The following is a 26,139-nucleotide window of genomic DNA, read 5'->3' as shown; positions in this document are numbered from 1 at the left end:
CACTGTTGCTTCCGTGACCGGTCTGCATACTGTGGCTGATGCGCCCGGCCTGGTCAGAGCTGTCAGGCACATCGGCTCCGGCATGCAGACTCGTAGTTTGCCGGTCTGGAAACAAGGGTACTGATGAGCTTACTGGCACCCTTGTTTCCGGATTGTAAGAAAAATTGGGCGGAACCCTCTTTTTTAGTAAGGGGGCCTGACTCTAGAGGGTTAGGAGGTATACTGGAACAAGGAGAGATAGTCATTGGCTAGGTGTGACTCGAGGTCACCACGCATTTGCAGCGGGGCCAGGAGACTGCTGGCTCCAAAAGAGGACCATCACCGTGGATTACAGTAGAAAGCAAAGATTTATTTAAACTGACAGAAAGACATTTATACAAAGCGTGCCGTAGCACGTTGAATATGCATGGTCAAGTTTTTTGTGGTCTGCATATTTGGTGGGTTAGTAGACAGAGTGACAAAATATTTAATTTCTTGTATTGTTTAACAGTAACAATACATTAACTTAAACAAGTCACATCTATGTCTAGGGTAGCCAATGACTCTATCTCTCCTTGTTCCAGTATACCCTTGTTTCAGGACCAGCAAACGTATAATGAGGCCCTAAGACTTGTTTCCAGTATGCCCAATTAGCACAGTGAATTTAAATTTCAGTTTGTCCAGCTACCACTGCAAACCCTCGACTTTAAAGGCCTATTATTAATCCCCTTAAAGCAACAATTATGTCCTGTTGCCATAGACATTTTGGATTCTATTTTGCCCAGTTGACTGAGGCTAGATTTCAGCATGGTCAGTTAGTACAGTGATTTCAATTTCAAGTTTGCCTAGTTAGTATATTAAGAAATTGTTGCACATGCCAAATTGCACAATAAGGTCAGAAGTGCCAGACTCCATAATGCCCTTTTACTGCTATACAGCCAGATGCCATTATTCCTTGTTAGCACAGTAAAGCCAGATTACATAATGATCAGTTTTCACAGCAGGGGCATATTAGAGTGTGCTTGTTAGCACCATCAATTCCAATTCCATTGTTCCAAGTTAGCAGTGCAAGTCTGGCAGTAGCATTGGGGAATTCATGCCGGGTTTCGGAGGGTCTTGGCACTGTTGTTGAAAACTGTCTGAAGGCTCCATTCTGTGAAGTTCTTATGCTGGATTGTGTCATTGGACAAAGAGTCAGCTGACATATAACTTTGTGTCTACCCATGTCAGCCATGGTTAAAAGCCACGATGGAAAAGCGTTAAAGCATTCGTATTTAGCAACATGCAAGCCGCAAGATTTGTTTTTGTTAAGTTAAAGTACAGTGCATTAGAGCTTTATTTTTCAATAGTCCGGGCGGAGAGCCAGCATCATTGAGACAGGCACACCACAGGCCTCTTGTATTAACAAAGGCTGTTCCCTCCTATATAGGTTTTTTCTAGCACAAGAGCCAAGGTCCAAGCAGAATAGAGAACAGGAGATAAGAAGGCACTGCGGAAAACTACAAATCTCTGCCCTAGATGTATTTTTTGCCCGCAAACACTTTTGTTGGACAAATTCCTAGCGCTGAATGACGAAAGCTAATATTTACACAAGAAAGGTGCTGTTCGCTGACACTTTTATTGGACAGATTCCAAGTGTTGGATGACATTTACCTTGATAATTGCTTCCCCAAAAATAAATGTGTTTCACCAATATTTTTGTTTAGAAAGATTTTCAGTGCTGGATGAACTTTGGGGATGGGAGGCATGGAATAGGAACGGCGCAAAAAGTATAAAATAGAATAAGCTCAGGCCCTGCACAGAGCTGTTTGGGGAGGCGGAGCTAGCAGGAAGACCAGGAGGCAGATGCCGATGGCTGGAAGGAGAGATGGAGCAGAGGCTTTCCATTTGGGAGGGGCCAACTCCAACTCTTCTCTTATACTGGATTTTAAGGCTAGCAATTTATTTTATTTTTATTTATTTATTGCATTTGTTTTACGCCAAAACCCTTGGGTGTCACGGCGTAGATCACATACATCATTTTGAGCTTATACAGTTACAAAAATGCTAGGGTGTCTTGGTTGCTTCTGGGGTATGTGCATAACAAAAGAGCACACGATACAAAAATCATTTACCTTACATACAGTTACATGAGTTAGATGAGTGGAGGGGGCAAGTGGGATAGGATAGGATGGTTAGTATTTGTTAAATAGCCAGGTTTTTAATAATTTCTCAAACTTTGGGAGGGAGGTTTCATTGCTAAGGTGGCTGGGGCAAGAGTTCCAGATGTGGTGAGCTGCTATTGGGAAGCTGGTGTTACCTGCTCGGGAGGTTGTGAAGCGAGGGATGTGGAGATATGTGTTGGCGCTGGATCTAAGTGTTCTGGTGGAGGTTTTGCGTGAAATGCTGTGGCTGAGGTAGGGGGGGCGTGGTCTATAATGCATTTGTGGGTGATGGTGAGGGTTTTGTGGAGAATTCTGGCTTGCACTGGAAGCCAATGGGCATCCCTTCTGTGCTTGCTGGGATATGTGTTCTATTCTGTTTATACCTCGAGCTGCTCTAGGAGCTTTGTTTTGGAGGAGTTGTAGTTTGTTTAGGTTCTTTTTTGAGGTGCCTAATAGTAGGACGTTACAGTAGTTTATTTTTGTCAGAATGAGGGCTCTGGCTAATGTAAGGCAGTTATTGGTGGAAAGGAGGGGTCTGCTAAGCGTGTTGACTTTTGCCGTGCATGCTGTGGAGGAGGCGAGTGCGCTGATGTGATTATTCATGGTGAGGCTGGAATCAATGTGAACTCCTAAGGTTTTGACTTTACGGGAGATGGGGATGGGGTGCCATCTATCATTATAGACGAGTAGTCAGGATGGAGTTTGCTGAGTCTGGCTGTGGAGCCAGACACAGCAAGCTGAATTTTGGCTATTATGAAGCATTTTGTGTCTCTAGAGGACTCTGCCTATTGATGTGTTTAGCAGAAACTGGATTCTCTTTGAGTTGCTTGGGAAACAACCTAGTTTTCTCCCCCAAGGCAGATCAGCTCACCACCTAAGGGCAGACACCTTATTCTGGATTGCCTATATGCTGGCACCATTAATCCCAATTGACATTTCATTCTTATTTTAAGCATTTTATCCTATGTTTTATGAAAAGATCATGCAGCAATAATCCGTGTCTTTTAAATATTTTGGGGATTTTTTCATGTTTCTGTTATTGTTTGCTTGAATTGTGGATAATCCCAGGCATCCAACCTTCTCCAGCCCTCTCAACTCCCTACCTTCTGCAGTCCTTTTACCCTTCAGGTGATATCACATTGAGGAAGGTATTGAGGTATTGTTTGAGGCAAATGTTTCTAGGAGATTGCTTATCATAATTTGATGAGTCAGGTGTGAGAATGCCCATCATGATTTGGTAAGGCAGTTGAGAAATTGCCTATCATGGTTTGGCGAGGCAGGTGTGAAATTGCATATCATGATTGGGTGAGGCAGGTGCTAGATTGCCTACCATGTTTAGAACATTGGTCTTTAATAGATTATGTGCTTAGCTGATGAACAATGTGGTTTTCATAAAGGAGTGGGAATTATGGAGAAAGTCCTTAACCTCAGGTTAATTCTTGATAAATCTGCCCTTGGTTTTGGGTGCCCTATTTATCTCAGTTTTATGGACCTAGGTTGAGCTATCGATCAAGTCAATCAAGAAAATTATGAGAAACGTTATCCGCACTAGCCTTATCTAAGATATTACTTTCGATATTAGTGGCTCTTCATGAGAATTTAACAGCCAGGGTATGTCTCAATCAATTAGGACTTTTCTTTAGCTATCACTTTGTGACGAAAGGTTAGACAGGGCTGCGTACTAGTTCCTTTGTTATTAAACTTTTATATTAAGTTATTACTTGATGAGCTTCGAGAGCTTACATCTGATACACCAAAAATTTCGGGATAAGAGATCTACACACTGGCATATGCCGATGATGTAGTGCTAATAGCCTTAGCCCATTCTTCAAGATCACTGCAGTTGTTAGTGAGTGGGTTTGAGGAGTTTATGGCCGCAAGGGATCTTGTTGGTCCCTTGAAAGGCAGACCACCCCCAATTGTAGCAGGGGGTAATACATTTTAGTGGGTTGATGCATTCCCTTATTTGGGAATTATTTTTAGAAACATACTACAATGGGGTATCCAGGTATCTGACTGTGCCACAAAAATGGCTCAAGCTATTGGAGCCTTCTTGCTGTTTAACAAGAGTTTCAGCTGGAGTACCTTGGACACAATTGTGCCTATTACTCTAGAAAAATCTGTCCCAGTGGTTAGTTATGTTGCAGATGTGTGGCCATATATTATAGTGGCTATAATACAAAGTAGGGAAAATAATTTCTTGCATTGTCTGTTTGGGGTGTCAAAAGGTGCACCTTCTTATTTATTGCATGTGGATGCCAGTGTGGGATATATTGCAGACTTTATCAATCTGAAGCTGTCGAAATTCTAGGTTAAACTCTAGACTAGGTGTGAACAGCACTTGATTATTGTGCATTGTAGTCCCTGGCTGCAATATCTGGGATGTCAACTTGTTGCACTTTGCTTTAGTAACTTATGTTTTATACCTTCTTTGGCAGCCTCATTATATTCGAAGACTCTTTCTTCTGAATGTTTTAATGTTAAATCTTACAATCGATATATTCAAAAGTGTGCCAAGCGATCAGTAAAACACTATTATGATAATGAGTTGGATCATCCTATGAATAATTATTGTAGATGGTTCCATGAGCTTCATAAGAGGGCTGTCCTGTTTAATTTTAGGGCAGATTGTCTTCTTTTGGCTTCTGTAGTTTCTATCTGAAATTTCAATAGACATCTTAATCACCTGTTGATTTGTGTGTGTAATGCTACTACAGTGGATGATTTGACACACAAGAGAATGCAGTTGAATGCTTCTCCCGGAGCAATCACCAAAGTGCTGGAGATCATAAGAGCTTGTGGAAATCCAGCAGTTCCATAGGGTGCTGAGCTTTGGGGAGATACAAATCTTAATATTTTGGATAGTAAAGAATTGGTTATCTTAAAGAAACTCTTTACATTACCGATAAGTACTCCACCCTTATCCTAATGATTGGATTTGGAGATAAATGGTTTAACATTCAAAGCTAAGCTTAAACCTTTGGTTTACTGTCATAAAATCGTCAACATCAAGTTAGCTGAAAACATACAGATTAGGTTTGGAAGATGTTCTTCGACAAAATGGAGCTAGCAATCTCTCATGGGTGAGAGATACATTTGCGATTTAGATGCTACCTTCAATATTCTAGCTGGTATGTTTTCAAATGATCTACTCCAAATATCCAGACCCCAAATCATCCAGAAGTACACCGGCCGGTATTATGGAAATGCTTTATCTGTGATCCGTACCAGAGGCCTGGTTGTAAGATATTGCGATTTCACCATATACTATGGCCTTGAGAGATACCTTGTTTTTATAGAGGAGGTGGATGCAAAAATGGTGTGATATGCTATTATGTGCCATTTATGAAGCACCTGTACACAAGTGTTTCTAGGCGCAAGAAGACGAGGAGGGGGAAACAAAGGCAGGACAAAATAACCATCTTACTCGGCCTTGTGTCAGTCAGATCCTGCAAGTGCGGGGAAGACGCAGGGAAGAAGTGCCAGGGGGTAGGGGAAGGTGGAAGTGCAGTTAACTCACAAGTGCAGCCAGCGGGTGGCTCATACGTGCAGAGAGAAGGGACTGTAGGATTGTAGATACAGACCCTTACGTGCTGGGGAGCCCTGAGGCAGTGCAAGGGCAACTGGACATGCAGAAGTCTGGGCCCGAGTTCAGATGGTGACCAGGTGACCAGTGCGCTGAGCAGTTGGGTGCATCAGCAGGGGAGAGGAAGAGAGAAAGCGGAAGCGCAAAGGAAGGTGCTGAGTTGCTTCCAGACTTGGAGGTGGTTTTGCTCAAGTTTGAGTGAGGCACAAAGGCTGTTCCAGAGGGAGGCCGCAGCCAAGGAGATAGTTCTGCCCCCAACTCTCTGCTTGTAGAAGCATCTGACCCTCAGAGAGTTGGAGGTGGATGACCAGAAAGCCTGCCTGGGTATCTTACCATTACCTAACTTTACTAAGAAATGGATTGCCGACAACTCAGATAAGGACAGAAGATGTCCTATTGAGTCATACAATCTTCTACACTTCCTAGTATTCTGCTCATTATGCATGAAGCTAAGGAAAACATGGCCATTCACTATCTATGTGAATTAGAACATTACAACACCACAAGAGGCCATGTCCTGCTGCTTGTGTAATCAAACTGATTCAACATTATGGACACAATGTCAATATTGAAAAAGAGTTTGGTGGTTGAGGAGAAAAGCTTTTCGGATCTAGATTGAAAACTAATATCCATATTCTTTTAAAGTTTTTCTATTTCTGTCAACTCATGTTTTTCTTTTAATGTATTTTGCTGATTTTAAACAATGAATTGTGGTCTATGTATGCAGATTTTACATTGGCTTCTCTAGCTTCTAGCTGAGATTTTAGTAGACATCTTAATCACCCGTTGACTTGTATGTGTGATGCTACTACAGTGGATGATTTGAAACACTTTATTTTTGTGCCCAATCCTTAAACATCTTAGAAGAAAATATCTAGTAAGAACACCAAGGGCCAGTCATTTTAGGACCACTGTTGATGCTAAGAAGTATTTATGTTCCCTTCCTGAGAAGAATGTTGCTTATGCTGTTGCGTATATTGTTTCATTGAAAAATCATTATGTTTACCTAAATTAGTCAATTACTGACTGCCTGACTAAAAAAGTTAATTAGGGTGGGTCTTTGGAACCTGCTTCCTTCGTTAATTTTTCTTTATTGGTTTATTGTTTCTATCAAAGAGTTGATTGTACTTTTATAATTTGTGAATGAGCCAGTGGTATGACATGCCCAGATTGAGATGGCCATCTTGATAAGTGGGGCCAGGGATGTGATCTGGAGTGCTGCCGGCTGCATTACTGGTTTCCATGCTGTGCCTGCAATGGTGATCTGAGGCTGAAGGTCCAGCTTAAGTGTGTGTGTCTGTGGCATTGTTCTGGATTTCAAATTGACTTTTGATTGGGGCCTTCATTGAGGCTCAGTGTTGGAAGGCAATGCTGAAAGAAGGTGCCTATTCCAAAACGTCTGGCATAATTACATATTTTGATTTCTTCAGGCATGAATGTGGAGATTCCTCCTGATCTAAAGCAGCCTTTCCTGGACACTTGCTTCCTTCAACATGGTTTGAGAATTATATCAAGGGCTGGTGATAGAATGGTGGCACATCACAACTCTCTTAACCTCCATGGCTCATGCCACATTCCTCACTACTTTATTGATGTTCAGCTGGTCTGTGAGGCTTGGTTTTCAGTCCTAGTGAGTTTTTGTCCGGAGCCTTTTCCTCAAAGTGAATCCAACCCTTTGGGCACTTTTCAACTATTTGGTGTTTAAGTGGTTGCATGGTTGGCTCAACAGATGGACGCTTCCCATAGATGGCCATGAAGAAAAGTGGACTCCTTGTGTGCCCTGATCCTGACAATGCAGTCTCCTGTTGTCTAAGAAAGGGTTCTTGATTCTGGCATTTTTTCAATAGATGCCAATTTGACAGTTCCTCTGCTACAGTGGAAATTTCATATTAGTTTTATTGACTTCAGAATGGTCAACTTTCCTCTATTCTTTATTTAGCTCTTCTAGGTTTCATGAACAGGTCTGAGTTAAATGTATAATTTGTACTTGGTTTATTTTTCTATGTGTCTCAGGTAGGAGTGCATTCTTATTTGTCACGCTACTTCCCTGCTTGTTTGGCTTGGAAGATCCATTGTCCCTTCATCTTCTCCAGAACATAACAGATATTAAACCTGTCTGATTCTTTGAGATTTTCCAACTATGCCTCCAAGACCCTCCACTGACCTCTGCTCAATTAGTGCTTCATTGTTGGTCTACCCAACCAAGCCTTATCTTCTCTTATTGTTCTAGCTAAAACGGGTTAGATTCTTCGTCCGAATTTTTGGAGGCATCCCTTCCCTCGTCAATATGAAAATCCTATGCTCCCTAAAGATCAATTTCCTGCATAGTTATTTTGGTATATGTCTGGTATCTAATTCCTGGATTCCATATTGTCAATTATCTAATTTAAATTAGTGTGAAACATGATTTTGAACTTGTGGTGTAGTTTGTTCTGTAGTTCTGCTTTAATTTGAGCTCTTTGGTGACTTCTTAATTTCTTCCCCTAACCATTGCAGTAATTATTTTCAAATGTTGTTTTTGTGGATGCACTTGTTTTGTAGACACCCTGTGAGATGTGTGTTTAGTTCTTTCTACTTCTAGTAGATGTTTGTATAGCTGGATGTTTGTCCATCGTTAAGTTTAAGGATTGCTAACTGTTTGGTATTAAGGAATTACATCAGTATTGCTGCAGTTCGTTGTTCTCTGTCTCACCCTTAGTTTGTACCTTCACTACCATTTCCATATTACGGTCTTTCGCCTATCACATTCAAGGGGATATAGAAATTGGTAATTTGGCATACACTCAACTGTTTCTATCCTTTGCTTCCTTTTCTTTTGAAATTCATCACACTCTCTCGGCTTGTTTAGTTGCTATTAAATCCTGGATGTCTTCCCACTTTCTTACTCTTAATGCTGGGAAGATTGAAGTACTGTTATTTCCTGCTAACACTCTTCCTCCCCACCTTCTTTCATTGTTAGGGAGAATTTGCTGTTTAGGCTGAATTTCCTAACCTAGTGAGTCCCCCAGCAGCTTTGCTGGATTTCTGGAGTTTGTTTTTTTCTCCTGCCAAGAGTGAGACTCTTTTTTCCCACTCTTGGACATGATTTGTGGTGTTCCTTTGAATGTTAATGTGTTTTATGGGCTATGGGGTCTTTTACTCCATAGGGTCTCATATGTTTTTTTCTATGTGTGTTACACCGCACCCTCCGTGCAGTACCACTGGGGTGTCATAGTGACCCCCCACCATAGACTCCATACCCTGGGACTGACTACTGTCTCCCAGGGTATGTAAAGTCACCATTGGCTTTACTAGTCCCAAATTACTAACAGAACCAGTACAAACCATCATATTGTGGACGTACTGGTAGGGGCAATTCGATTGCCCCTGCGTCCGTTGTTCGAGGGGGTACTGTCCCATCCCCCCTCATTGAGTTTTGGCTGGTGGCAGTGGATACTACTTTTTATATTCAACCGCGAATATATCTCTATGGGATGTTCCCATTGTTCGAGGTTAATACTTTTTTAACATAGCCTCTAACATACCGCCGGTTTATTTATATATACCAACCGGTGAATATTAATTCACCGGTTGGTATTTTCTGACAGAACTCGGTTTTAAAATGGCGTTTGTGTTCGCCTCTGTAACTCCAAACCAAAGGTCGAGCCCTTTGTTCCACTTTTGGCAGGCTTCTACACAGAAGCCCTCCAAAGTGGTGCCACTCTGTCTGGGTACCACAGGGGGAGGGGGTTTAGGCACCCTGGAATGAGTTGCCTTGGCAACTCAAGTCGCACTCTTGTGTGATTGGCCCAAGTGGTGAGGCGGCCGGCTCACCACTTAGCATGTTTGATTGACAGCTAGGCTGAATGAATGGGGGTTTCTTGCATAAAAGCAGGGCTTTTGGGACTGGAACTTCAGAAGTCGCCACAGGACCTGAAAATCTGACGAGGGAGAAGCTGAGCCGACCTGCTACGAGGACACCACCGGTGGAGCCCTGCTGAACCGACTCACCACTTCCCGGCGACAGAGGAGATCTCCCGGCTGGAGAGTCTTCTTCCCTTGACTGGTGGGCACAACCAGTTTACCTTCTTTGCTCGCATCCCAGGACGTCTTATGGTCGAATTGCCTCTGCCAAGCACCCCGGCAACCGGATAGCCACATACCACTGGACCGCAAATAAAAGGACCGCTCTTTTTAGTTGAGAACTCCGCGGCTGGTTTCTTCCCTGGCATTGCAACGGCCTCCTGTTTTCCTCCACGACGAGATCCTCTCTTCCCCCGGACGAAGCACCGACTTGCACCCGCTGCCGGGAACAGCTGCCCCCTCTGGAGCGTTCTCACCATTTTTAAGGTACCGTGTCCGCCAGGCCTCCCTTTCTAAAGATTGCTACAAGGTAACAATAATCCCTTAACCTTTTGGACTGGGCTGGCCGCCTTGACCATCCAACTGGTCCCTTTCTATTGGTCCAACTCTTTCTGAAACCCTTGCAAGACTTTTGGGCTCTTTCAACTGTGTGACCTTGGACACATTTCGTCCGGAGCCTCTTAAAGTGGGTCCGGCCTTGTTAACTTTGACTTTACGGTTTTAATCTGCCTTCTTCTCCTACAGTGTTCTCCCGAAAGTGTTGGGATCTGTTTCTATCTTTACTCTGCCTTTCTCTCCCTTTTTAACCAATTGATTAGAGTGCCATCTTCATTAAGCGTTCACCGCTGTCTGAAAATAAGTGTTGCTTTATTTAAGACTTGTCTAATAATCATTGAAGGGAGTGTATATCTTTTAGTGACCATGTTCTTGAACTGCTTAAAATTGGTGCCAGTGTGTTTAACTAGATGTGTTTTTTTTAAATAAATAATTATATCTCTTTTACACCAAGCTCTGGTCAGTGTTTGCTTGTGCTACTGTATCGCTGGACCTATTTTGTATACTCTATATAATGTCTAACTCTTCTTGAGGGAAGTCTGACTGCTCAGCCACAGCTACCAGGTAAATCTGGGTGGTACAGACTGCTACCAATTGGGTTTACTGCCAACCACCTGTAGTCTTAAATCTTTTGCAGTGGTCCCAGAGGGAACTGCACAGGTTTCTGCCTAACATTCATATCTTATCCTCCTTCTAAGTTCCCAATCTTATTTACAGCTCGTAATCTCAAATTTCTTTCTCTCATCACATTTCTCTAACCTCTCGCTCTTGTCGTTTTCATTTTCACAAAATCCGTAGTGTCTCACATTTCAAGCATCTAAACTCTTTATCTCCTCTTTAATCTTTTCTACTGCTCTACTGCTCTATTTGGGCTCTCTAAGTCTCTTCTTGCTCCTCTTAGATCAGTATTTAATTCTTCTGTTTGTCTACTGTGTCTTCTCACTTATCGGGGTTCTATTTCTTCCTCTCTTGCAACACTCGGCTGGCTGCCCTTTCACTCCCAAATTAACTGTCTTGTTTTCAAGTCGTTCCATAGTCTTGCCCCTGGCTATCATGATGCACTAATATCTTTTTACATTCCCTCTCCCTCTCTTTGGTCTTCTTCTCAGTTCTGCCTTGTGGCCCCTTGTCCTCCCTGTGCTCAGTCTCATTTTCGATCTTTTGAAATTCTTGCTCCCCCTTCACTGGAATGCTCTTCCACTTTCTCATTGTTCTTGCTCTGTCTACTCTCGTTTCCATGGTTCTTTAAAATCTCATTTACTTTCACATTACTGAGTGATTGTTTCCTGGACTTAACTGCTTATTCAATTTTCTAGTACTGTTTCTCATTTTTATGTTCAGCGCTTTGGCTTAAGGCGCATAATAAAAGACAAATAAAATACAAAACACATATACTCTTTACTATGCACTTTTCAGCATTTTTTTAAATGTCATTAGCGCAACTGTGCCTTTTGCTTTAACTTTGAATTGGGTTGTCATTCCAAACAGTTGTTGGGTTGTTCACTGCTTGATCATTCGTTTTGAGGAACCTAGAGGCAAGTAGAAGTCCTTTTTCTCTGCATCTGTCTACCCAGCTTGGCACTCTTGCCTCTCATCATGTTACATCCTTTGAACCTTTACAAACATTGCTAGATTTTAGGTGTATTTACGGTTGTGCAGGGGGTTCAACTCTGTGAACGCTAAACACCATTGGCTGTTTACTCTCATATTTTACTGAGCGGGCCAGTGCCGTTGCTCCCCAACAGCACTCTTCATAACTATGCTTTTACAACCATCATACTCCTTGACTCCGTTTATGGTATGGGAATGCTAAGTACAATGTCGAGTTCAGCTTCCCCCCTGCCAATATCCGATGGCATGTGTTGTTGGTTGTTTCTGTACAGGGTTCCCATCTCTGATGCCCCGGGGACCAGCGCGCAAGTACTACAGGACAATTTGTTTTGTCTTGGGTACTAAATAAGTGGTTAAAAATCCATGGGATGAAGTACCTCAATTGTATGTTTGATGGATATTGCAAGACACAAAGGAGTTCACTGGCAATGTAGGGGGCATGACTCCCAAAGGCAGGGAGTTACTTTATAAAGTCAAAGAAATTCAATGTGACTTGCAATATTATTTAAACTTTGGAGGTTTATTATTCGTTTCAATGCATTTGATTGTGGACGGGTCAGTAGAAGTAAAGCTCCTTGGTTTCAGAAAGGGGTAACTTTGTGACACAGGATATTAGCAAAGACACTAGTGTTGTTTACCTGATGACTTTTTAATTTCCTTGATACATTTGTTTCTCTGGGACGTGACATTTAAAGTGGCTTACATAAAATGTGAAGTCAAATGACTCCTGCCACGAGATGTGTGCTTGTGAAATCTAGCCTTGTTTGTAGTAGTAGCATGTGTTGTTGCTGAGCTGCACTGTTCCTCTCCAGCACTGCCGACTGCTTGAAGGAAATTAAGCTCCTTGGTGCAAATGCAGCTAGAGGACTTTGGTCTCCCTGTGGGTGTTTCGTCAGGGCAGGCTGCACTTGCATTGTGCAGCAAATGTTCTACCTCTACAACTATGTCAAAGAGGCGCAGCCAGATGGAAAGGAAGTTAATGCAGCGCTTCCTTTCAGGTTACAGGGAGCAATAAATGAAGGTTGCAGCTGGTCCAGTGAGTGGGCGGACTATGTGATGCTCTGCACTGAATATTCCCTTAAACAGCAGGCGTGTTTGTTTGAGGGTTTGGATGTCGCGTGGGAGGGGGCGTGGCGATGCCGTTTGTGGGGAGCCGGGTCAGGGCAGCAGGGAACACTACTTCTTTGCATACACTACGACCGATGCGGTGACGTCACCAGCCACTTGTTAAAAGTTGATACATACAGCCGTTGGCATCATTTTCTCATTGCATGCATCACAATTGCATACAGGGACAACACATTTTTCTCTGCATTATAACAATAGTACTAGTGGAGTACCAACATGGTGGTTGAAACATCGGTGAATTACAGGAGACTAAAAAACGTGCTATACAATTGCGGAACTGGCAGCGTTCTGTGATCTCAAATGAGACTAATGAGATGTGTATGCATCGAGCCTGTCCCAGTTACGCATCTCATTTCAGCATGGAGATAGATGCAAGAAGAAGCGGCGCCAGACATCGGAATGGCCAGCTCTTTGGCGTGGCATTTACATACCTCTTGGACTTGGATTTCTGTTACCGCCCGTGCGCCCATCGCGGATATGACCACGTCATACAACGTCTTGTATGTCCCATTTCTGAAAGTGAAAACAAAGCATAGAGCATCACACACTCTTTTTTCATGCAACAGTCAGAAGTAAAGTTGTGACTCGCTTGAATGACGAATTTACTGGACTAATCAATGTGGAAAAGACGGCTGACAGTCTCATGTTAAACAACAGAATAAGCTCGTGTACTATGCATTTGTGAAATGGGAGACTACGGCCTTTGCAATGTGGGCCATTAACTTTTGGAAATATTTTCTTTGCTGCTTGCAAACGTGGTCTTTGTACCTAATCAGTTAAATGCATTACTGCAGACATACACTTATTTCCAATATTGTCATCCCATTACAACTATTTTCACTGAATCAATGTTTTTACCTGCTAAACCTCTTACTGCATAGGTCAAAATACAGTGATTTAATGAATGCAAGTAAATTGGCATTTAACATTAATCAGAGCAAGAAGTGGGGAGCTGGTGCAGGCTCGAGCCTGGTTAGAGACAAAGGAAGAGGGTGGTGGGGTAATGCAATGGATTACTAATGGGGTTCTAGGATGAAGAAACGATAGGTGGGGGTCAATGCAATGGATTACTAATGACGTACTGGGATGAGGAATAGGTAGGTGGGGTAATACAATAGATTACTAATGAGGTATTTAGACGAGCAAAAGAGAGGTGGGGGTAAATAGAGAATTAGAATAAGGTGGGGCATGGTGTGCTGGACAAGATGGCGTAGGTGGCGGTAATGAAACAGATTACTAATAAGGCATTGGGATGAGGAATAGGAAGGTGGAGTAATGCATCACATTCCTAATGGGGTTCTGGGATGAAGAAGAGGGAGGCATGTTAATGTCATGGATTACTCTTGGAGTACTGTGAAGAGGACGAGGGAGGAAGCATAATACAATAGATCACTAATGGGGTACTCTGATGAGGAAGAAGAGGGAGGTCGGATAATGGAATGAACTGTTAATGGGGTGCTGGGCTCTGGGAAGGAAAGAATGAGGTGGGTGTAATGGAGTATTAAGGCAAGGAAGAGAGAGATGGGGTAATGGGTCACATCTAGGAGGAATATGGTGGCAATAATGCAATAGATTTCTAATTGGGGTACTTGGATAAGGAAGAGGGAGGCTGGGTAATGCAACAGATTGCAAATGGGGTACCTGGAATAGTTATAGTGAGGAGGGGTAATGCAACAGATTACTAATGGGGTACTGGGAGAAGGAGGAAAGAGTCAGGTAATGGAGTACTTGTACAAGGAAGAAAGAGGTGGCGATAAAGTAACAGATTACAAATGGGGTACTGGGACAGAGGAAGGAGGAGATGAAGTTGGTAGAGTACTGGGATGAGAAAATGGGACTATTGAGTCAGGGTAGTGTAACAGATTACTAATGGGATTCTGGCATGAGGAAGAGGGAGGTGGCAGTAATGGATTACTGTTGGGGTACTGGGATGAGGAAGAGGACGTCAGGCCAATGGAGTACTGGGAGGAGGAGGAGGAGAAGAGAGTTAGAGGTAATGGAGTACTGGGTCGAGGATGAGGGAGTTGGGGGTAATGTAATGGATTTTATAAATGTTACTTGGATGAGGAAGAAGGAGGTGGTGGTAATGGTAGGATTGCCAATGTAGTGCTGGGACAAGGACTCGGGAGTTTGGGATCAATGCAATGGATTTTGAATGGGGTACTAGGATGAAGAATAGGGAGGTGAGGGTAATGGAGTACTGGAAGCAGGAAGAGAAAGGTGATGTAATAGGGAGCATTGTGATGAGGAAGAGGTAGGTGACAGTAATGCAATAGAGTTTTAATTGGGGTACTTGGATATGGAAGATGCAGGCTGGAATGTATAATAGATTATTAATCAGTATAATGGGACGAAGAAGAGGAAGGTGGTGGTAAGTTTGTGAATTGCTCATTGAGTAGTGGGACAAGGAGGCGAGAGGCAGGTGATGGAATACTGGTACAAGGAGGAGAGCGGTAGCGATAATGTATTGCCCCGAAAATGGGGTACTGGGACAAGGAAGAAGAAGGTGAGGTTAGTGGAGTACTGAGGTGAGAAAATGGGAGTCAGGCTAATGTAACATAGTCCTAACATGATTCTGGCAAGAAGAGGAAGCAGTCAGTAATGTAAAGGATAGGTTTGTTCTGAGAGTGAACTCTAAGAAATACCTGGGCACCCCTAGGGATAAGTCCCCAGAACAATTTACGAACCTATTCTTCTAAAAGAAGTGTGATCAATGTGTTTATTTTACATACAAAATAGTGAGATTCAGATAGAAAATGTGTGTAAACGTTTGCAGTCAAATTCTGATTTCATTGTACTGCAATGTGTGCATGAATTGTTCACAATGAACTCATAATTGTTGAATACAGTGAATTTCTACAAACAGGTTAAAGCTTTTGTAAAGTGAATTTTGACAGATTATAATCTCTGCAGCAATTCCGGCAGATAGCCAGGGTGTATGATGATTGACATTTCTGCTGTCACTACACTTTTTGGGGTTTAACCCTTCATCAGGTAGGTACATCTTGGGCCTCATTACAGGTCTGGTCGTAACCCTGCGGTGCTACTAGCGGGTTGCCACCGGACCCGTAAAAAATGACTGGCGCCTGACTTCCCGGTGCCACCGGGCTATTCCAAGTCCGGTGGCCGGGAAGTCAGATGCCGGTAATTTTGTTAGTCCCCATTCCCATGGAGTCTGTTACTCCATGGGAATGGGGATACAGGAAAACCGGTGGTGCTCCTGTGAAAACTCTGCAGGCTGGTGCCGTTCCACCCGGTAGGTCTGACCCTGGCGGGCGGGATGGCACCCGCCCGCAGAGTTGTAGTGTGCCAGTCCGGAAACAACAGTGCCGATAGGTTTACCGGCCCTGTTGTTTCCGGACTGGCACATTTGTAATGAGGCCCCTTGTCTTCCTAAAAACATAGCATGAATTCAGCACTGTAATTCATAATCCTCTATTGCTCATAATGTACACTTATTGGGGTATACTCATTTGTGGCCACTAACCTGGTTGAGTTGTGGGTATTTTCATGTACACATTGTAGTCCAATTAAGTCAGAATTTGACTGTAAATGTTTATTTACACAAATTGTCTTTATCTCAATCTCACAATTTTTTATGTAAAATAAACAGAGGTGGGTGTTGCAGAGGAACATCCGTTACAAAGGGTACCGCATGGAAGGGACAGGGGAGATACTGCTCAAGTACAAGCGAATCACACAGATATCACAAAGGTGATGAATAGAGGGAGGGATCAGAGAACTTCAGATTTTGCAGACATGCTTACACAAACTTTCATGATGGCAACAATATGGCGGCTGTTGCCAGACAACATAATGAGGGTGGTGGAAGGGAAGGTGGATGTGGAGAAAAAGTTAAGGTTCACACAGGGTGGGGGCACATTCCGAATGAAGCTGATGACGCGTGGCTGATGGTGAGAAAAGCAGTGATGGTGAGGGAGTGCACGGAGTGTGCGGATGGAGAACACACAGAGGGGCAGGAGTGTGAGGTGCAAGCACCAGCGCCTGTGTGGATTGGGATGAGTGACGCAGAGCACTGTGGGGGGTGGCTGTATGTATTTCCGAGAAAGGGGAGGAGGGAGGAAACACAGGCTGGTCGGGTACTGGGGCAGGCAACTGTGTGAAACAGAGGGGAGGGTGGACATGCTGGAAAAAAGTGGTGCGATTTGGCAAAGAGGTTCCCTGAGGGAGAAATAGGCATGTTGTCCCAATGGCTGTAGTGATGGCCGCTACTAAGAGTACCACCCACATTCCGACACACAAACAGGGTCCTGACAGCATGGGGCAGACATACCCAGCCAGAAGGGCAGGAAATAAACAGGATTTCGGAAGGACAGGAGACTGTGCAGTGTGCACCTTATAAGGGGCAGTGAACATGACCAAAATGCCAGTGGAAGGGGTAGTGTTAGGCAAACTAGATGAATGCATGTCAGAGACTGTCAAAACGCAACCAGATGTTTTCAGGGTATGTGCACCAGAGAAGTACATTGACAGGCCCATATAAACAGAAGGTGGTCAGCGGCAGCATGACTCTATAGTGTTTGGGAGAGAAAAGAGCACAGTATGGTGAATACCAATTGGTGGTTTTGACTCTAAGAAGCAAGAAGATGACTACACCTGAATGAGAGTGGCCCGTGACACCTGACAATTACCTACAGCCACAGATAATGGCATCCATAGAAGATAAAGAGCGGCATGTGCGGAGGGCCCACAGCTTGAAGTGCCGAAGATTATCCTACAAAATGGCAAAAAGGAGAGTCAAAGGAAATGTGAGCAACTCCTGGCGGACCCGAAAGGGGAGGATGAAGAAATGATGCAATATATCAACGCCGAGAAAAAGCAAGAGAATGGGTATCGGTGCCTGATAGAGATGGCTTGGTGGCCCACAGCCAAAGAGGGCTGGCAGGAGCACATGGACAATTGTGTGACTCGTTGGAAGAAAAAACAGAAAGAGGAGCCAATGAATGAGCTGTTCAAATAGATAGATGGTAAAGGCACACAGTGGGACGATTGGCTGTTGTTTGGTCTCCATGGCATTTGAGTGGGAATGCGGTCTGCAACCAGGTATTCATCATGCAAGATGATACTTGTGAGAAATATGCCAAGCACTGACAAGTTTGTCAGTGACAGGTACTAGAGCCTGACTATGTACTGGCTAGTAAGACAAACATTGACTTGGACAGTGCACACGAACATAACAGACACATGAAGGAGGTAGTATAGGGATGCTCAGAGATAGAAAGGAAGGCACATGTAGTTATGACGGTTTTCGTTGTTTTAAATGCACCTTAGATAATGGTTGATGATGATAGTGGGGAGTGGTTATGCAGTGCAATGCAGGAATGAATGCCTTTGCCTTGTTTTGATAATGTTTTCTAGTTTTTTGCTTCCTTATTGAGAATGTATATATCAGAATAGTTGTATTGCTGTGTGCTTTATGTAGAAGTAGTGCGAGACGTTGGACAGTGATTATAGTGGTTCATAGATAAAATGAGAATAGAAAGAAATTGGGCATGCTACCAACTCTGATACTGCATTTTCTTTTGATTTCTTTGAGGCACATTGGATGCAGTAAGACTGGCCTACAGCTGAAACACCCATGCCAAACCAGAGTGCAGAGCAGAACTGAGTTGTGCAATGTGCGATGCCTCAGCCTGCCCAGTCCAGTGCAAGCCCCTCCTGAGAAGTACACAGCTAACAACACTGCTGGCTCTAATCCCAAGGCCAGAGGCTACCTCGCAGATATGACAGTGAAAGCCTTTTGCAACTGCAGGCTAGTCTCCGAAATGGACCTGACATGCATTATACAAGCTGTTTTATGGGTGGAGTCGAGAATGGATTTAGCCACTCCGTTTCTATATCAGGATGAGTCAGGCCTGGGTGGGGGTTAAGACTAGTGAGCATCCCTCCCGTGCACCCGTGTGTTTGCATTACAGGCCATGTCTCTGTACATTTGGTCTCCTGTGTATTATTTGTGTCTGAGTGACTTGAGTGCCTGAGGTGTTGTGGGGGAGCAGGACAAGCCTATAACGGGTACATCCTGGCTTCCTAAAAACATAACCTGAATTCAGAACTGTAATTAATAATCTTTTACTTCTCATAAAGTACACTTACTAGGATATATTAATTTGTGGCCCACTAACCTGGTTGAAATATGGATGTTTTGTTGTACACAATGTATTCCAGTGAAATCACAATATGACGGCAAATGTTTATTTACACAAATTGTCTTCATCTGAATCTCACATTTTCTATGCGAAATAAACACATTGATCATACTTCTTTTCGAAGCAATGTTTTGTAAATTGTTTTGGGGATTAATCCCTAGGAGTGCCCAGGCATTTATTAGACTTCACTCTCAGAACAAAATTATCTTGTTAGCATCAGTGTCAACTTAGCCAGGGACACTTACCTGGGGCACCAGAAATACCAATTACACCAAGTTTATTTATTTATTTTATTTGTATAGCGCATAACATGGACGTTCATTTTGCATGCTGCCTAATGTTGAAGTTGTAATTATGGGATACTCCTCGCATTTTTATGCTCGAACACCAGGACGACTGCTGTGCGTGTTACCTAATGTCGTTGCTTCCTAAGCAGATCTGCCTGTTGCACTACCAAGGCCGACAACGGGCACAGCTCGCTACCCTGAGAGAGTGTGGATTGGGCATTCAATGCACACCCTCTCGCTCAGGGCAAAGCAGGGTCCTCACTGGACAACAGACGGCACATCCTGTAGCCAAACCGTTTGGCCATGCGCGGTCACCTAGCAACGCTAATGCTAGGGCTAGACTGCCATGGCAACGAGAACGCCTCACTGCGTTCATAGTAACCACGCCCACCCTTGGAGAGGATTGGGAAAGTGAATACTCTCATGCTCTTGCAGCGTTTCATCAGTACATTTAGCGCGCCGTTGGACTACAGAACAGCATGCTCTGACGCCACCACCCGGCCACTTTGCAGCTTTAACCAGAGTTGGCATTTTGTTTCCAGCACACTAGGTAGTGTGTTTTTTTGCTGTTTATGCCCTCTACCTCCCGAACATCGGGCTTTGATGTGCTAGCATGCATGACACGTGCAACATTTGCAGAACTGGACGCCCAGTTAATGTGACTTGGGTCTCCATGTCGTTCCACATAACGCAGCACTCCGGTTTGTGGTTTTTTGCAACAGGAATGCCCGACATTTAATAATTTGATCGGCCACATGGTTGCATGCAGACACAGGGCAATAAAGACCCTCACGAAGAGAGGGACCCCGTCTGCCATCTCCTGAACCAGACATATCTGGACATTGTGTAAGTGCCACAGAGGCTATGCCCACCCCCCAGTTCATTTACCCTTTGCCTTTTTTGCACTTCATATCACATCAGACTACCTGCAGCCTTAACGTATCAATCCTTATACATTCTTCACACATTCTTATTGTGTTTCTCCTCTCTCTCCCTCCATCCCCTCCCCTATTTCCCCTTTGTGTGTACGCCTTTGCCCCACCACCCCGCCCGCCTTGCATTTCTTTCTGATTTTCAGTGCCCTGTAGCATTTGAGGCTGCTTAAGCCCACTCAATAACAGCAGACCGTTCCTGCTTGAGCAGCCAGGACTACTGACAAGCATTTTGCCAGGCCCATCAATCTGCCTCTGCCACTGGGGCAGAGACCAGCTTTGAAATCTAGGGTTCATTTACCCCCCTGGTAAGACTCGTCTGCTGTTGAATGGGGTTTTCTTCTGATTGCCTGACCTTTTTCCATATGCAACAAAATCCACAAAAACAGCTTCCTCCCTTCAAGCTATAAGGTTGTTCTCAATATCCAACTGACACTTTCATAAACACCTACTCAACATACATTTAGGTGAGGATACATGGATTAAAAAAATATACATATTTTAATGTTTATAAAACACAATCAATAATAAACAAACATTTAAAAATCTAAACAAAACGCACTGGTCTAAGTCTTGTGAAAAAACCCATTTCATTCTGGTATATACGCATAACAAAAGAAACAATTTGATATTGTCAATCAATGAAAACAATTTGTTCAAGCAGTTAATCATGTTCCTTTCTAAGACTCCCTTTTTGAGGAGGGTAAGTGTTTCCAGCACATTATTTATTTGACTCATGCCCATTTTTCATTTCCACCCATACACAACCCACTAATTTGTTTTTTCTTTAATTATTTTTCTCATATACGCTCTGCAGGATCCTATAATCACGCCCTGAAGAAGGTGGCTTCTTTTCCTTCTCGTGCCACCGAAACGCGACAGCACAAGGGAACAGTTGTGGCTTACACATCTACGCCCACCTTCATCATCTGTGGACTTTTGTCCCGAACTTTGTTTAACGCCTAACATTTAAGCACATAGTATGAGGAAGTGTTTTGACCTGTAGCTATTTAGTAGGCAATGTTTATGCTTCTGAGTTGTTTTTCAAGAAAATGTTAATGACAGCTGGATAAGGAAATGGAATGTAATCACACAAGTGAACCTTCCAGCTCTCTAACTGCTGAACTACTTTGTCCATCTTGATAATAGATGCTTGATTCTCTATGCCTTTAAACTTCACAGAACTCTCTACTTTCTGACTTTCTGACTTTCTGAACTCTTTAGAGACCAATTCCTTGACCAATCACGACCTCCTTAGCACTGGGTTTTGTCTATCCATTTACACACACTGGTCTTCTTTTACTTTTTCTCCATGATTTAACTGTGGCTCTCCCACACTATTGTCTTATTCCAATATTTTTAGGTAATGACAAATGTATTACTACTCTGAATTGAACATGTGTATAGCATGTAATGAATGACTTCTGTTTATATGTCAAATCTAATTTCTTTGGAAAAATAATAATTCCCTTTTTTTGTTTTACCCATGATTGTGTATGCGTGATTTCTGGCAAATGAATATTTCTTTAATAGGATTTAGATCACCATCCTTTACTCACAGTTTGATACCAATGAAGTGTGCTTAAATTTAGTGCATTGGTATCAACAACGTGGCAGCAGTTGCTTTTCTCTTTAGCTAGCGTGTTACATGGGCCCGGGGGCATAAATGCGCTTAGACAGAGACATACAACAAAAACAAATAAAACAGATACCGAATCAGTTCAAAGGACAATGGCACCAGGTCTAGAAGGACAGATCGGTTTTCAGCATACACTCGAAAGAAGCAAGCAATGAACATGTTCTCAGATCCAATGGAAAAGCATTCAAAATTTTGGGTGAAGCATACGGAAATGATCTCTTAGCCACGTAAGAAAGTCTGGTCCACGGTATTTCCAAGAGGCAGATGTTGTTGGACATCAGTGCTCTGCGGACCAGAAACAGTTAGATGCTTTTGGTTAGATACCTCAGCGCCTGCCCAAATAGTCATCCGTGCATAATGAAATGCACACAAAAGCAATCGTAATACAGACAGAAAGCCAATATAGGGCTCTCCTGGCTGCAGTGATATGGTCAGATCTCTAATCCCCCAACAATGCGGACACGATTGTTTTGGATAACCTGCAAGCAAGCTAGTTAATTTCTAGAAATGCCAAGCAGTAGACTTGAACAATAGTCCCATTTTGCCCCTATGACGGCACATGCGACAGTTGCACAATTAGAAGTACTAAGAAATGGGCACAGCTGGGCAAGCAGCTTTAGATGATACGAAGTGCTGGAAACGAGGATATTAACTTGGGCCTTCACGGTGAGCTCTTTGTCCAATGTGACTCCCAACATCTTGACCTTCGACTGAGTAAGAATACTACAGCCTGCAACTCTAAATAGTCGATATTCTCGACTAAGCTTGCGTAGATTTGAGGTGGTGCCCCGAACCATGAGTTCCGTTTTTGAGTCATTGAGTGAGAGCTTGTTAGTTCACATCCAAATTTGGAATTGGTCATAGGTAGAGTTCAGTGTAGTGGAGTCGGTCGCATAGTTCCCTGTAAGGAGGACAAGGCACTGTGTGTCGTCTGCATACTTAGCATATATAATGCCTGCTTCATTCAACTGTTCAAACAGAGGGATCATAAAGATGTTGAAAAGAGTGGGCGACATGCAGGAGCCTTGTGGAACTCCACAGGTAACAGTGAACTCATCTGCCAGAGCACCCTTAAAGAAAACCCTGGCCCTACGATCAGCCAGAAAGGATTTCAACCACTCAGTGTCTCTTGAGGAAAATTGGGCTGTGCTACGAAGTCTCTCTGCCAGTATGGAATGATCCACCAGATCAAATGCGGCAGAGAGATCAAGCAGCACAAGCATAGCAGTATTCCCTCTCTCAAAAAATCTTAAACATTTTGGTTTTTAGTTCAAGGAGGGTAGTTTTGTTGCTATGAGCACGTCTAAAACTGGATTGTTTGTGGCCTAAAATGTCATGTTCAGCAAGGAACTCCTCTATTTGTAAGTGAGCCACTTTACCCCGAATTTCGAGCAGATAGGGAACATTTGTAATGGGCTGGTAATTGCCTGGCACACTAGGGTCCAAGGATGGTTTTTAATCAGGGGAGAAATCCAGGCCTGTTTAATATCACTTGGGGCACAATTTTCCCCGAAAGAGGCTTTCACTAAATTTGGTTATGAGCGGAACTATTTGCGGGGCACACGCCTTCCCTGTGAGGGCAGGACAGATGTCCCCATTACAGTTTTTTGGCTTTAGCTTTCTTAAGATTTAGGTAAGGTCCTGCTCCCATATTGGATGAAAATTCAGGGCATGCCATGTTGATGTTTAATGCCACAATATCAGGTCCTTTGTTGCCTGTGTTGTCTTCACCGGCAGCATTAGACTAGAGTTTTTTTAATTTATCCAGTAGTGCATTTTGAATGGTTGTGCACCATTTAGTGTCTTTAGTTATCTGTGATGGAGGAGAGCAAGGGTCCTCAAGCAGAGGCTGCACCTGAAATACGTTGTTCGTTTGAAGTTATTTGCTTTGGATATGGCTGATTTATGTGCCTAACTGCATGGGTGTAGATGATATCCTCAGTGGATTTGGTTTCTTCCCACTGCTTTAAAGTCTTTTTATTTTCTTTCAGGTTGTATATATCTGCACAGTACCTCTTTTTATCTGGCAACCTTTTCAGCATATGTGATTTTACAGGGGCCACACTGATAACCGCTCTTTCCAGTGTTTGCCGATATGCAACTCCTAATTCCTCTGCAGAGTGCAAATTGGGCAGGTTGTCAATAGTAGGTGAAATGAATGGTGCCAGGGCAGAGGGTGTGAGCTTGCACAGGTTTCTGTATGAAACCCAGCACTTCTCTTGTACAATATTAGTGGGAGGTGGTTTGGACATGTTCCATTCTAAGAGATGGTGGTCAGACCATGGACATTGATTGATGTTATGCGAAAGCACCCAGTCTAAAATCCCCCCTTTGTTGTGAGTAGGCTGGGAGATATATTGGTTGAAACCTAGGTCAAGTAGCGTGGTCTTAACCATCACGGACATGGCATCTGAGTCATCCATAAAGCCAAGATGAAATCATCCAAAATGAGAGTTCTTACTCTAGCTTTCAGAGTAGAAGATATCAAATCATTGCGATGTGTCAAAAAGTCAGGCATGCTATGTGGTGGTCTATATAGCAGAAATATATTAATTGTAGAAATGGGGCTACTCTCGAATTTGGGCCACAACACTTTGCATTCTGAGACTGAGACGTTCTCCATTTTGCAAATTCGTAATGCTTGGTCATAGAGTAACGCCATTTCACCACCTTTGGCATTTGTGTGATCTGCTCTTAGACTATTAAAGTCTGCAGGAACCGCCATCGCAATAGCTGGTCCGATGGCATCATGTAACCATGATTTTGTAATAGCACATACGGCAATTGTATTTGTGGTGATGTGTTCAGCTACTTCAGTAGAATGTTTAACAAGGGACCTTGTGTTTAAGAGCTTACATTTAAGCTATTTATGGTGTTTTGGCCTCAGGGTTTTGTTATGTTCTGGAGTGCCAGCAGGCCATAAAGATGTATCATCATGGGTCAGCAGATTCCTTGACTGCTCAGAGGCTCCTGTGGCGTGAATTCCATGCAACCTAGGGCCAGGGTCCTGCCCACCTTGCTATCCTGGGCGAGCAGCTGTGACGAGGGTGCTGACAATTCCTGTTTGGTTAATGCTAACTCGATGTTTGTGTGCCTTGGTGTTTCCACAACATCATTGTGTAGTGCCAGATGGATGGGCAGAGGTGGCATGTCATCAACAACCGCCGATGAGGAGGCTTTAGCCCTCGCCACTTCTATGACATCAGTCGGTGTAGATAGTAAGGAAGTATTATATGTAGCGTTTAGGTCAGTCAGGGTAGACAGACCTACCTGTTCGTGTAGTGGGCTAATAATCTCTGCGCCCTGCAACTGCTGTGATGTATAATCCAAGGGCTATATAATCCAGTGTGTATAATCTAGTAAATCTTGACATTCCTATCAAAATAGTTGTGCGTCCCCACAGACAACATCGTAATGTAAAGGATAGCTATTTGGCTGCTGAGTCAAGGAAGAGAGGTGGGGGTGTAATGTAATGGGTACTAATGGGTTACTGGAACGAGAAAGAAGGAGGTTGGCTTAAGGCATCAGCTTACTAATGGAATGCAGGGACAAGGAAGGGGGACTTTGGGGTAATGTAATAGATTACTATTGAGGAACTGGAATGAGGAAGAGTGGGCTGGAGGTAATGTAACAGATGACTAATGGGGTACTGGAATGAGGAAGAGAGTGGTTGGTGGTAATGAAGTACTGATGTCATGGTGCGTGCTCCGAAACCCCTGGAACTGTTGGGCCCACCCCAGTCCCTGTTGCCCAGAAGGACTTATCCGGCCTCAAGGGAGTGCCCCAGAGCCTCATGGACTCAGTCCTGGCGCCATTGGCGCCAGGCTCATGAAATGGGTTAAATTTATGGAACTACTTAATCTGCCTACTGAGGCTGAGCCTTTCTGTATATCCAGGGTGTGGCAGAGGGACTACTTTTCCTGAGAGACAGGGTGTGGTAAAGGGACTACTTTACCTGGAACTACTTGCAAGGTTATTTAAGCCACACCCTGCAGGCAGAATACGCTTCGTGTTATTCTGCACTCCTGCAGCGTAACGCTCATCGTGTCTGCTCAGTCCTCGAGTTTCTACAGCCACGCCCGTCTGAGATTTCCATCCATCGGTGCCTGGAAGAAGAAAAGGGGAAGAACAGGTGTTACTACAGCGAAAAAGGCCTTACCTGCAATTCCGTCCATTGGTCTTGTCTCCAGCTGGTCTTCTGACCGCCGTCCCTGTTGGGAAAGGACTTCCGCACAGGCATCCAATACTCACCAGGGATTCTGCATTCC

The 26,139-nt window shown here is 43.6% G+C and overlaps 1 protein-coding gene across 1 annotated transcript in view; it reads right to left on the bottom strand.

Moving 5' to 3' along the window:
* Positions 1-26,139, bottom strand: part of LVRN (laeverin) — a 933,533-nt gene that overhangs the window by 1,817 nt on the left and 905,577 nt on the right. Inside the window, exon 19 of the mRNA XM_069625536.1 lies at positions 13,278-13,359. Within this exon, the coding sequence (XP_069481637.1) occupies positions 13,278-13,359 (82 nt within the window). The remainder of the gene's footprint in view (positions 1-13,277; positions 13,360-26,139) is intronic.

Source organism: Ambystoma mexicanum, chromosome 6p, assembly GCF_040938575.1.
Source record: "Ambystoma mexicanum isolate Mex_15411 chromosome 6p, UKY_AmexF1_1, whole genome shotgun sequence".
Taxonomy (NCBI): Eukaryota; Metazoa; Chordata; class Amphibia; order Caudata; family Ambystomatidae; genus Ambystoma; species Ambystoma mexicanum.
The sequence above is the reverse complement of the archived record's forward strand: the minus strand, read 5'-3'. Positions and strand labels throughout refer to the sequence as shown.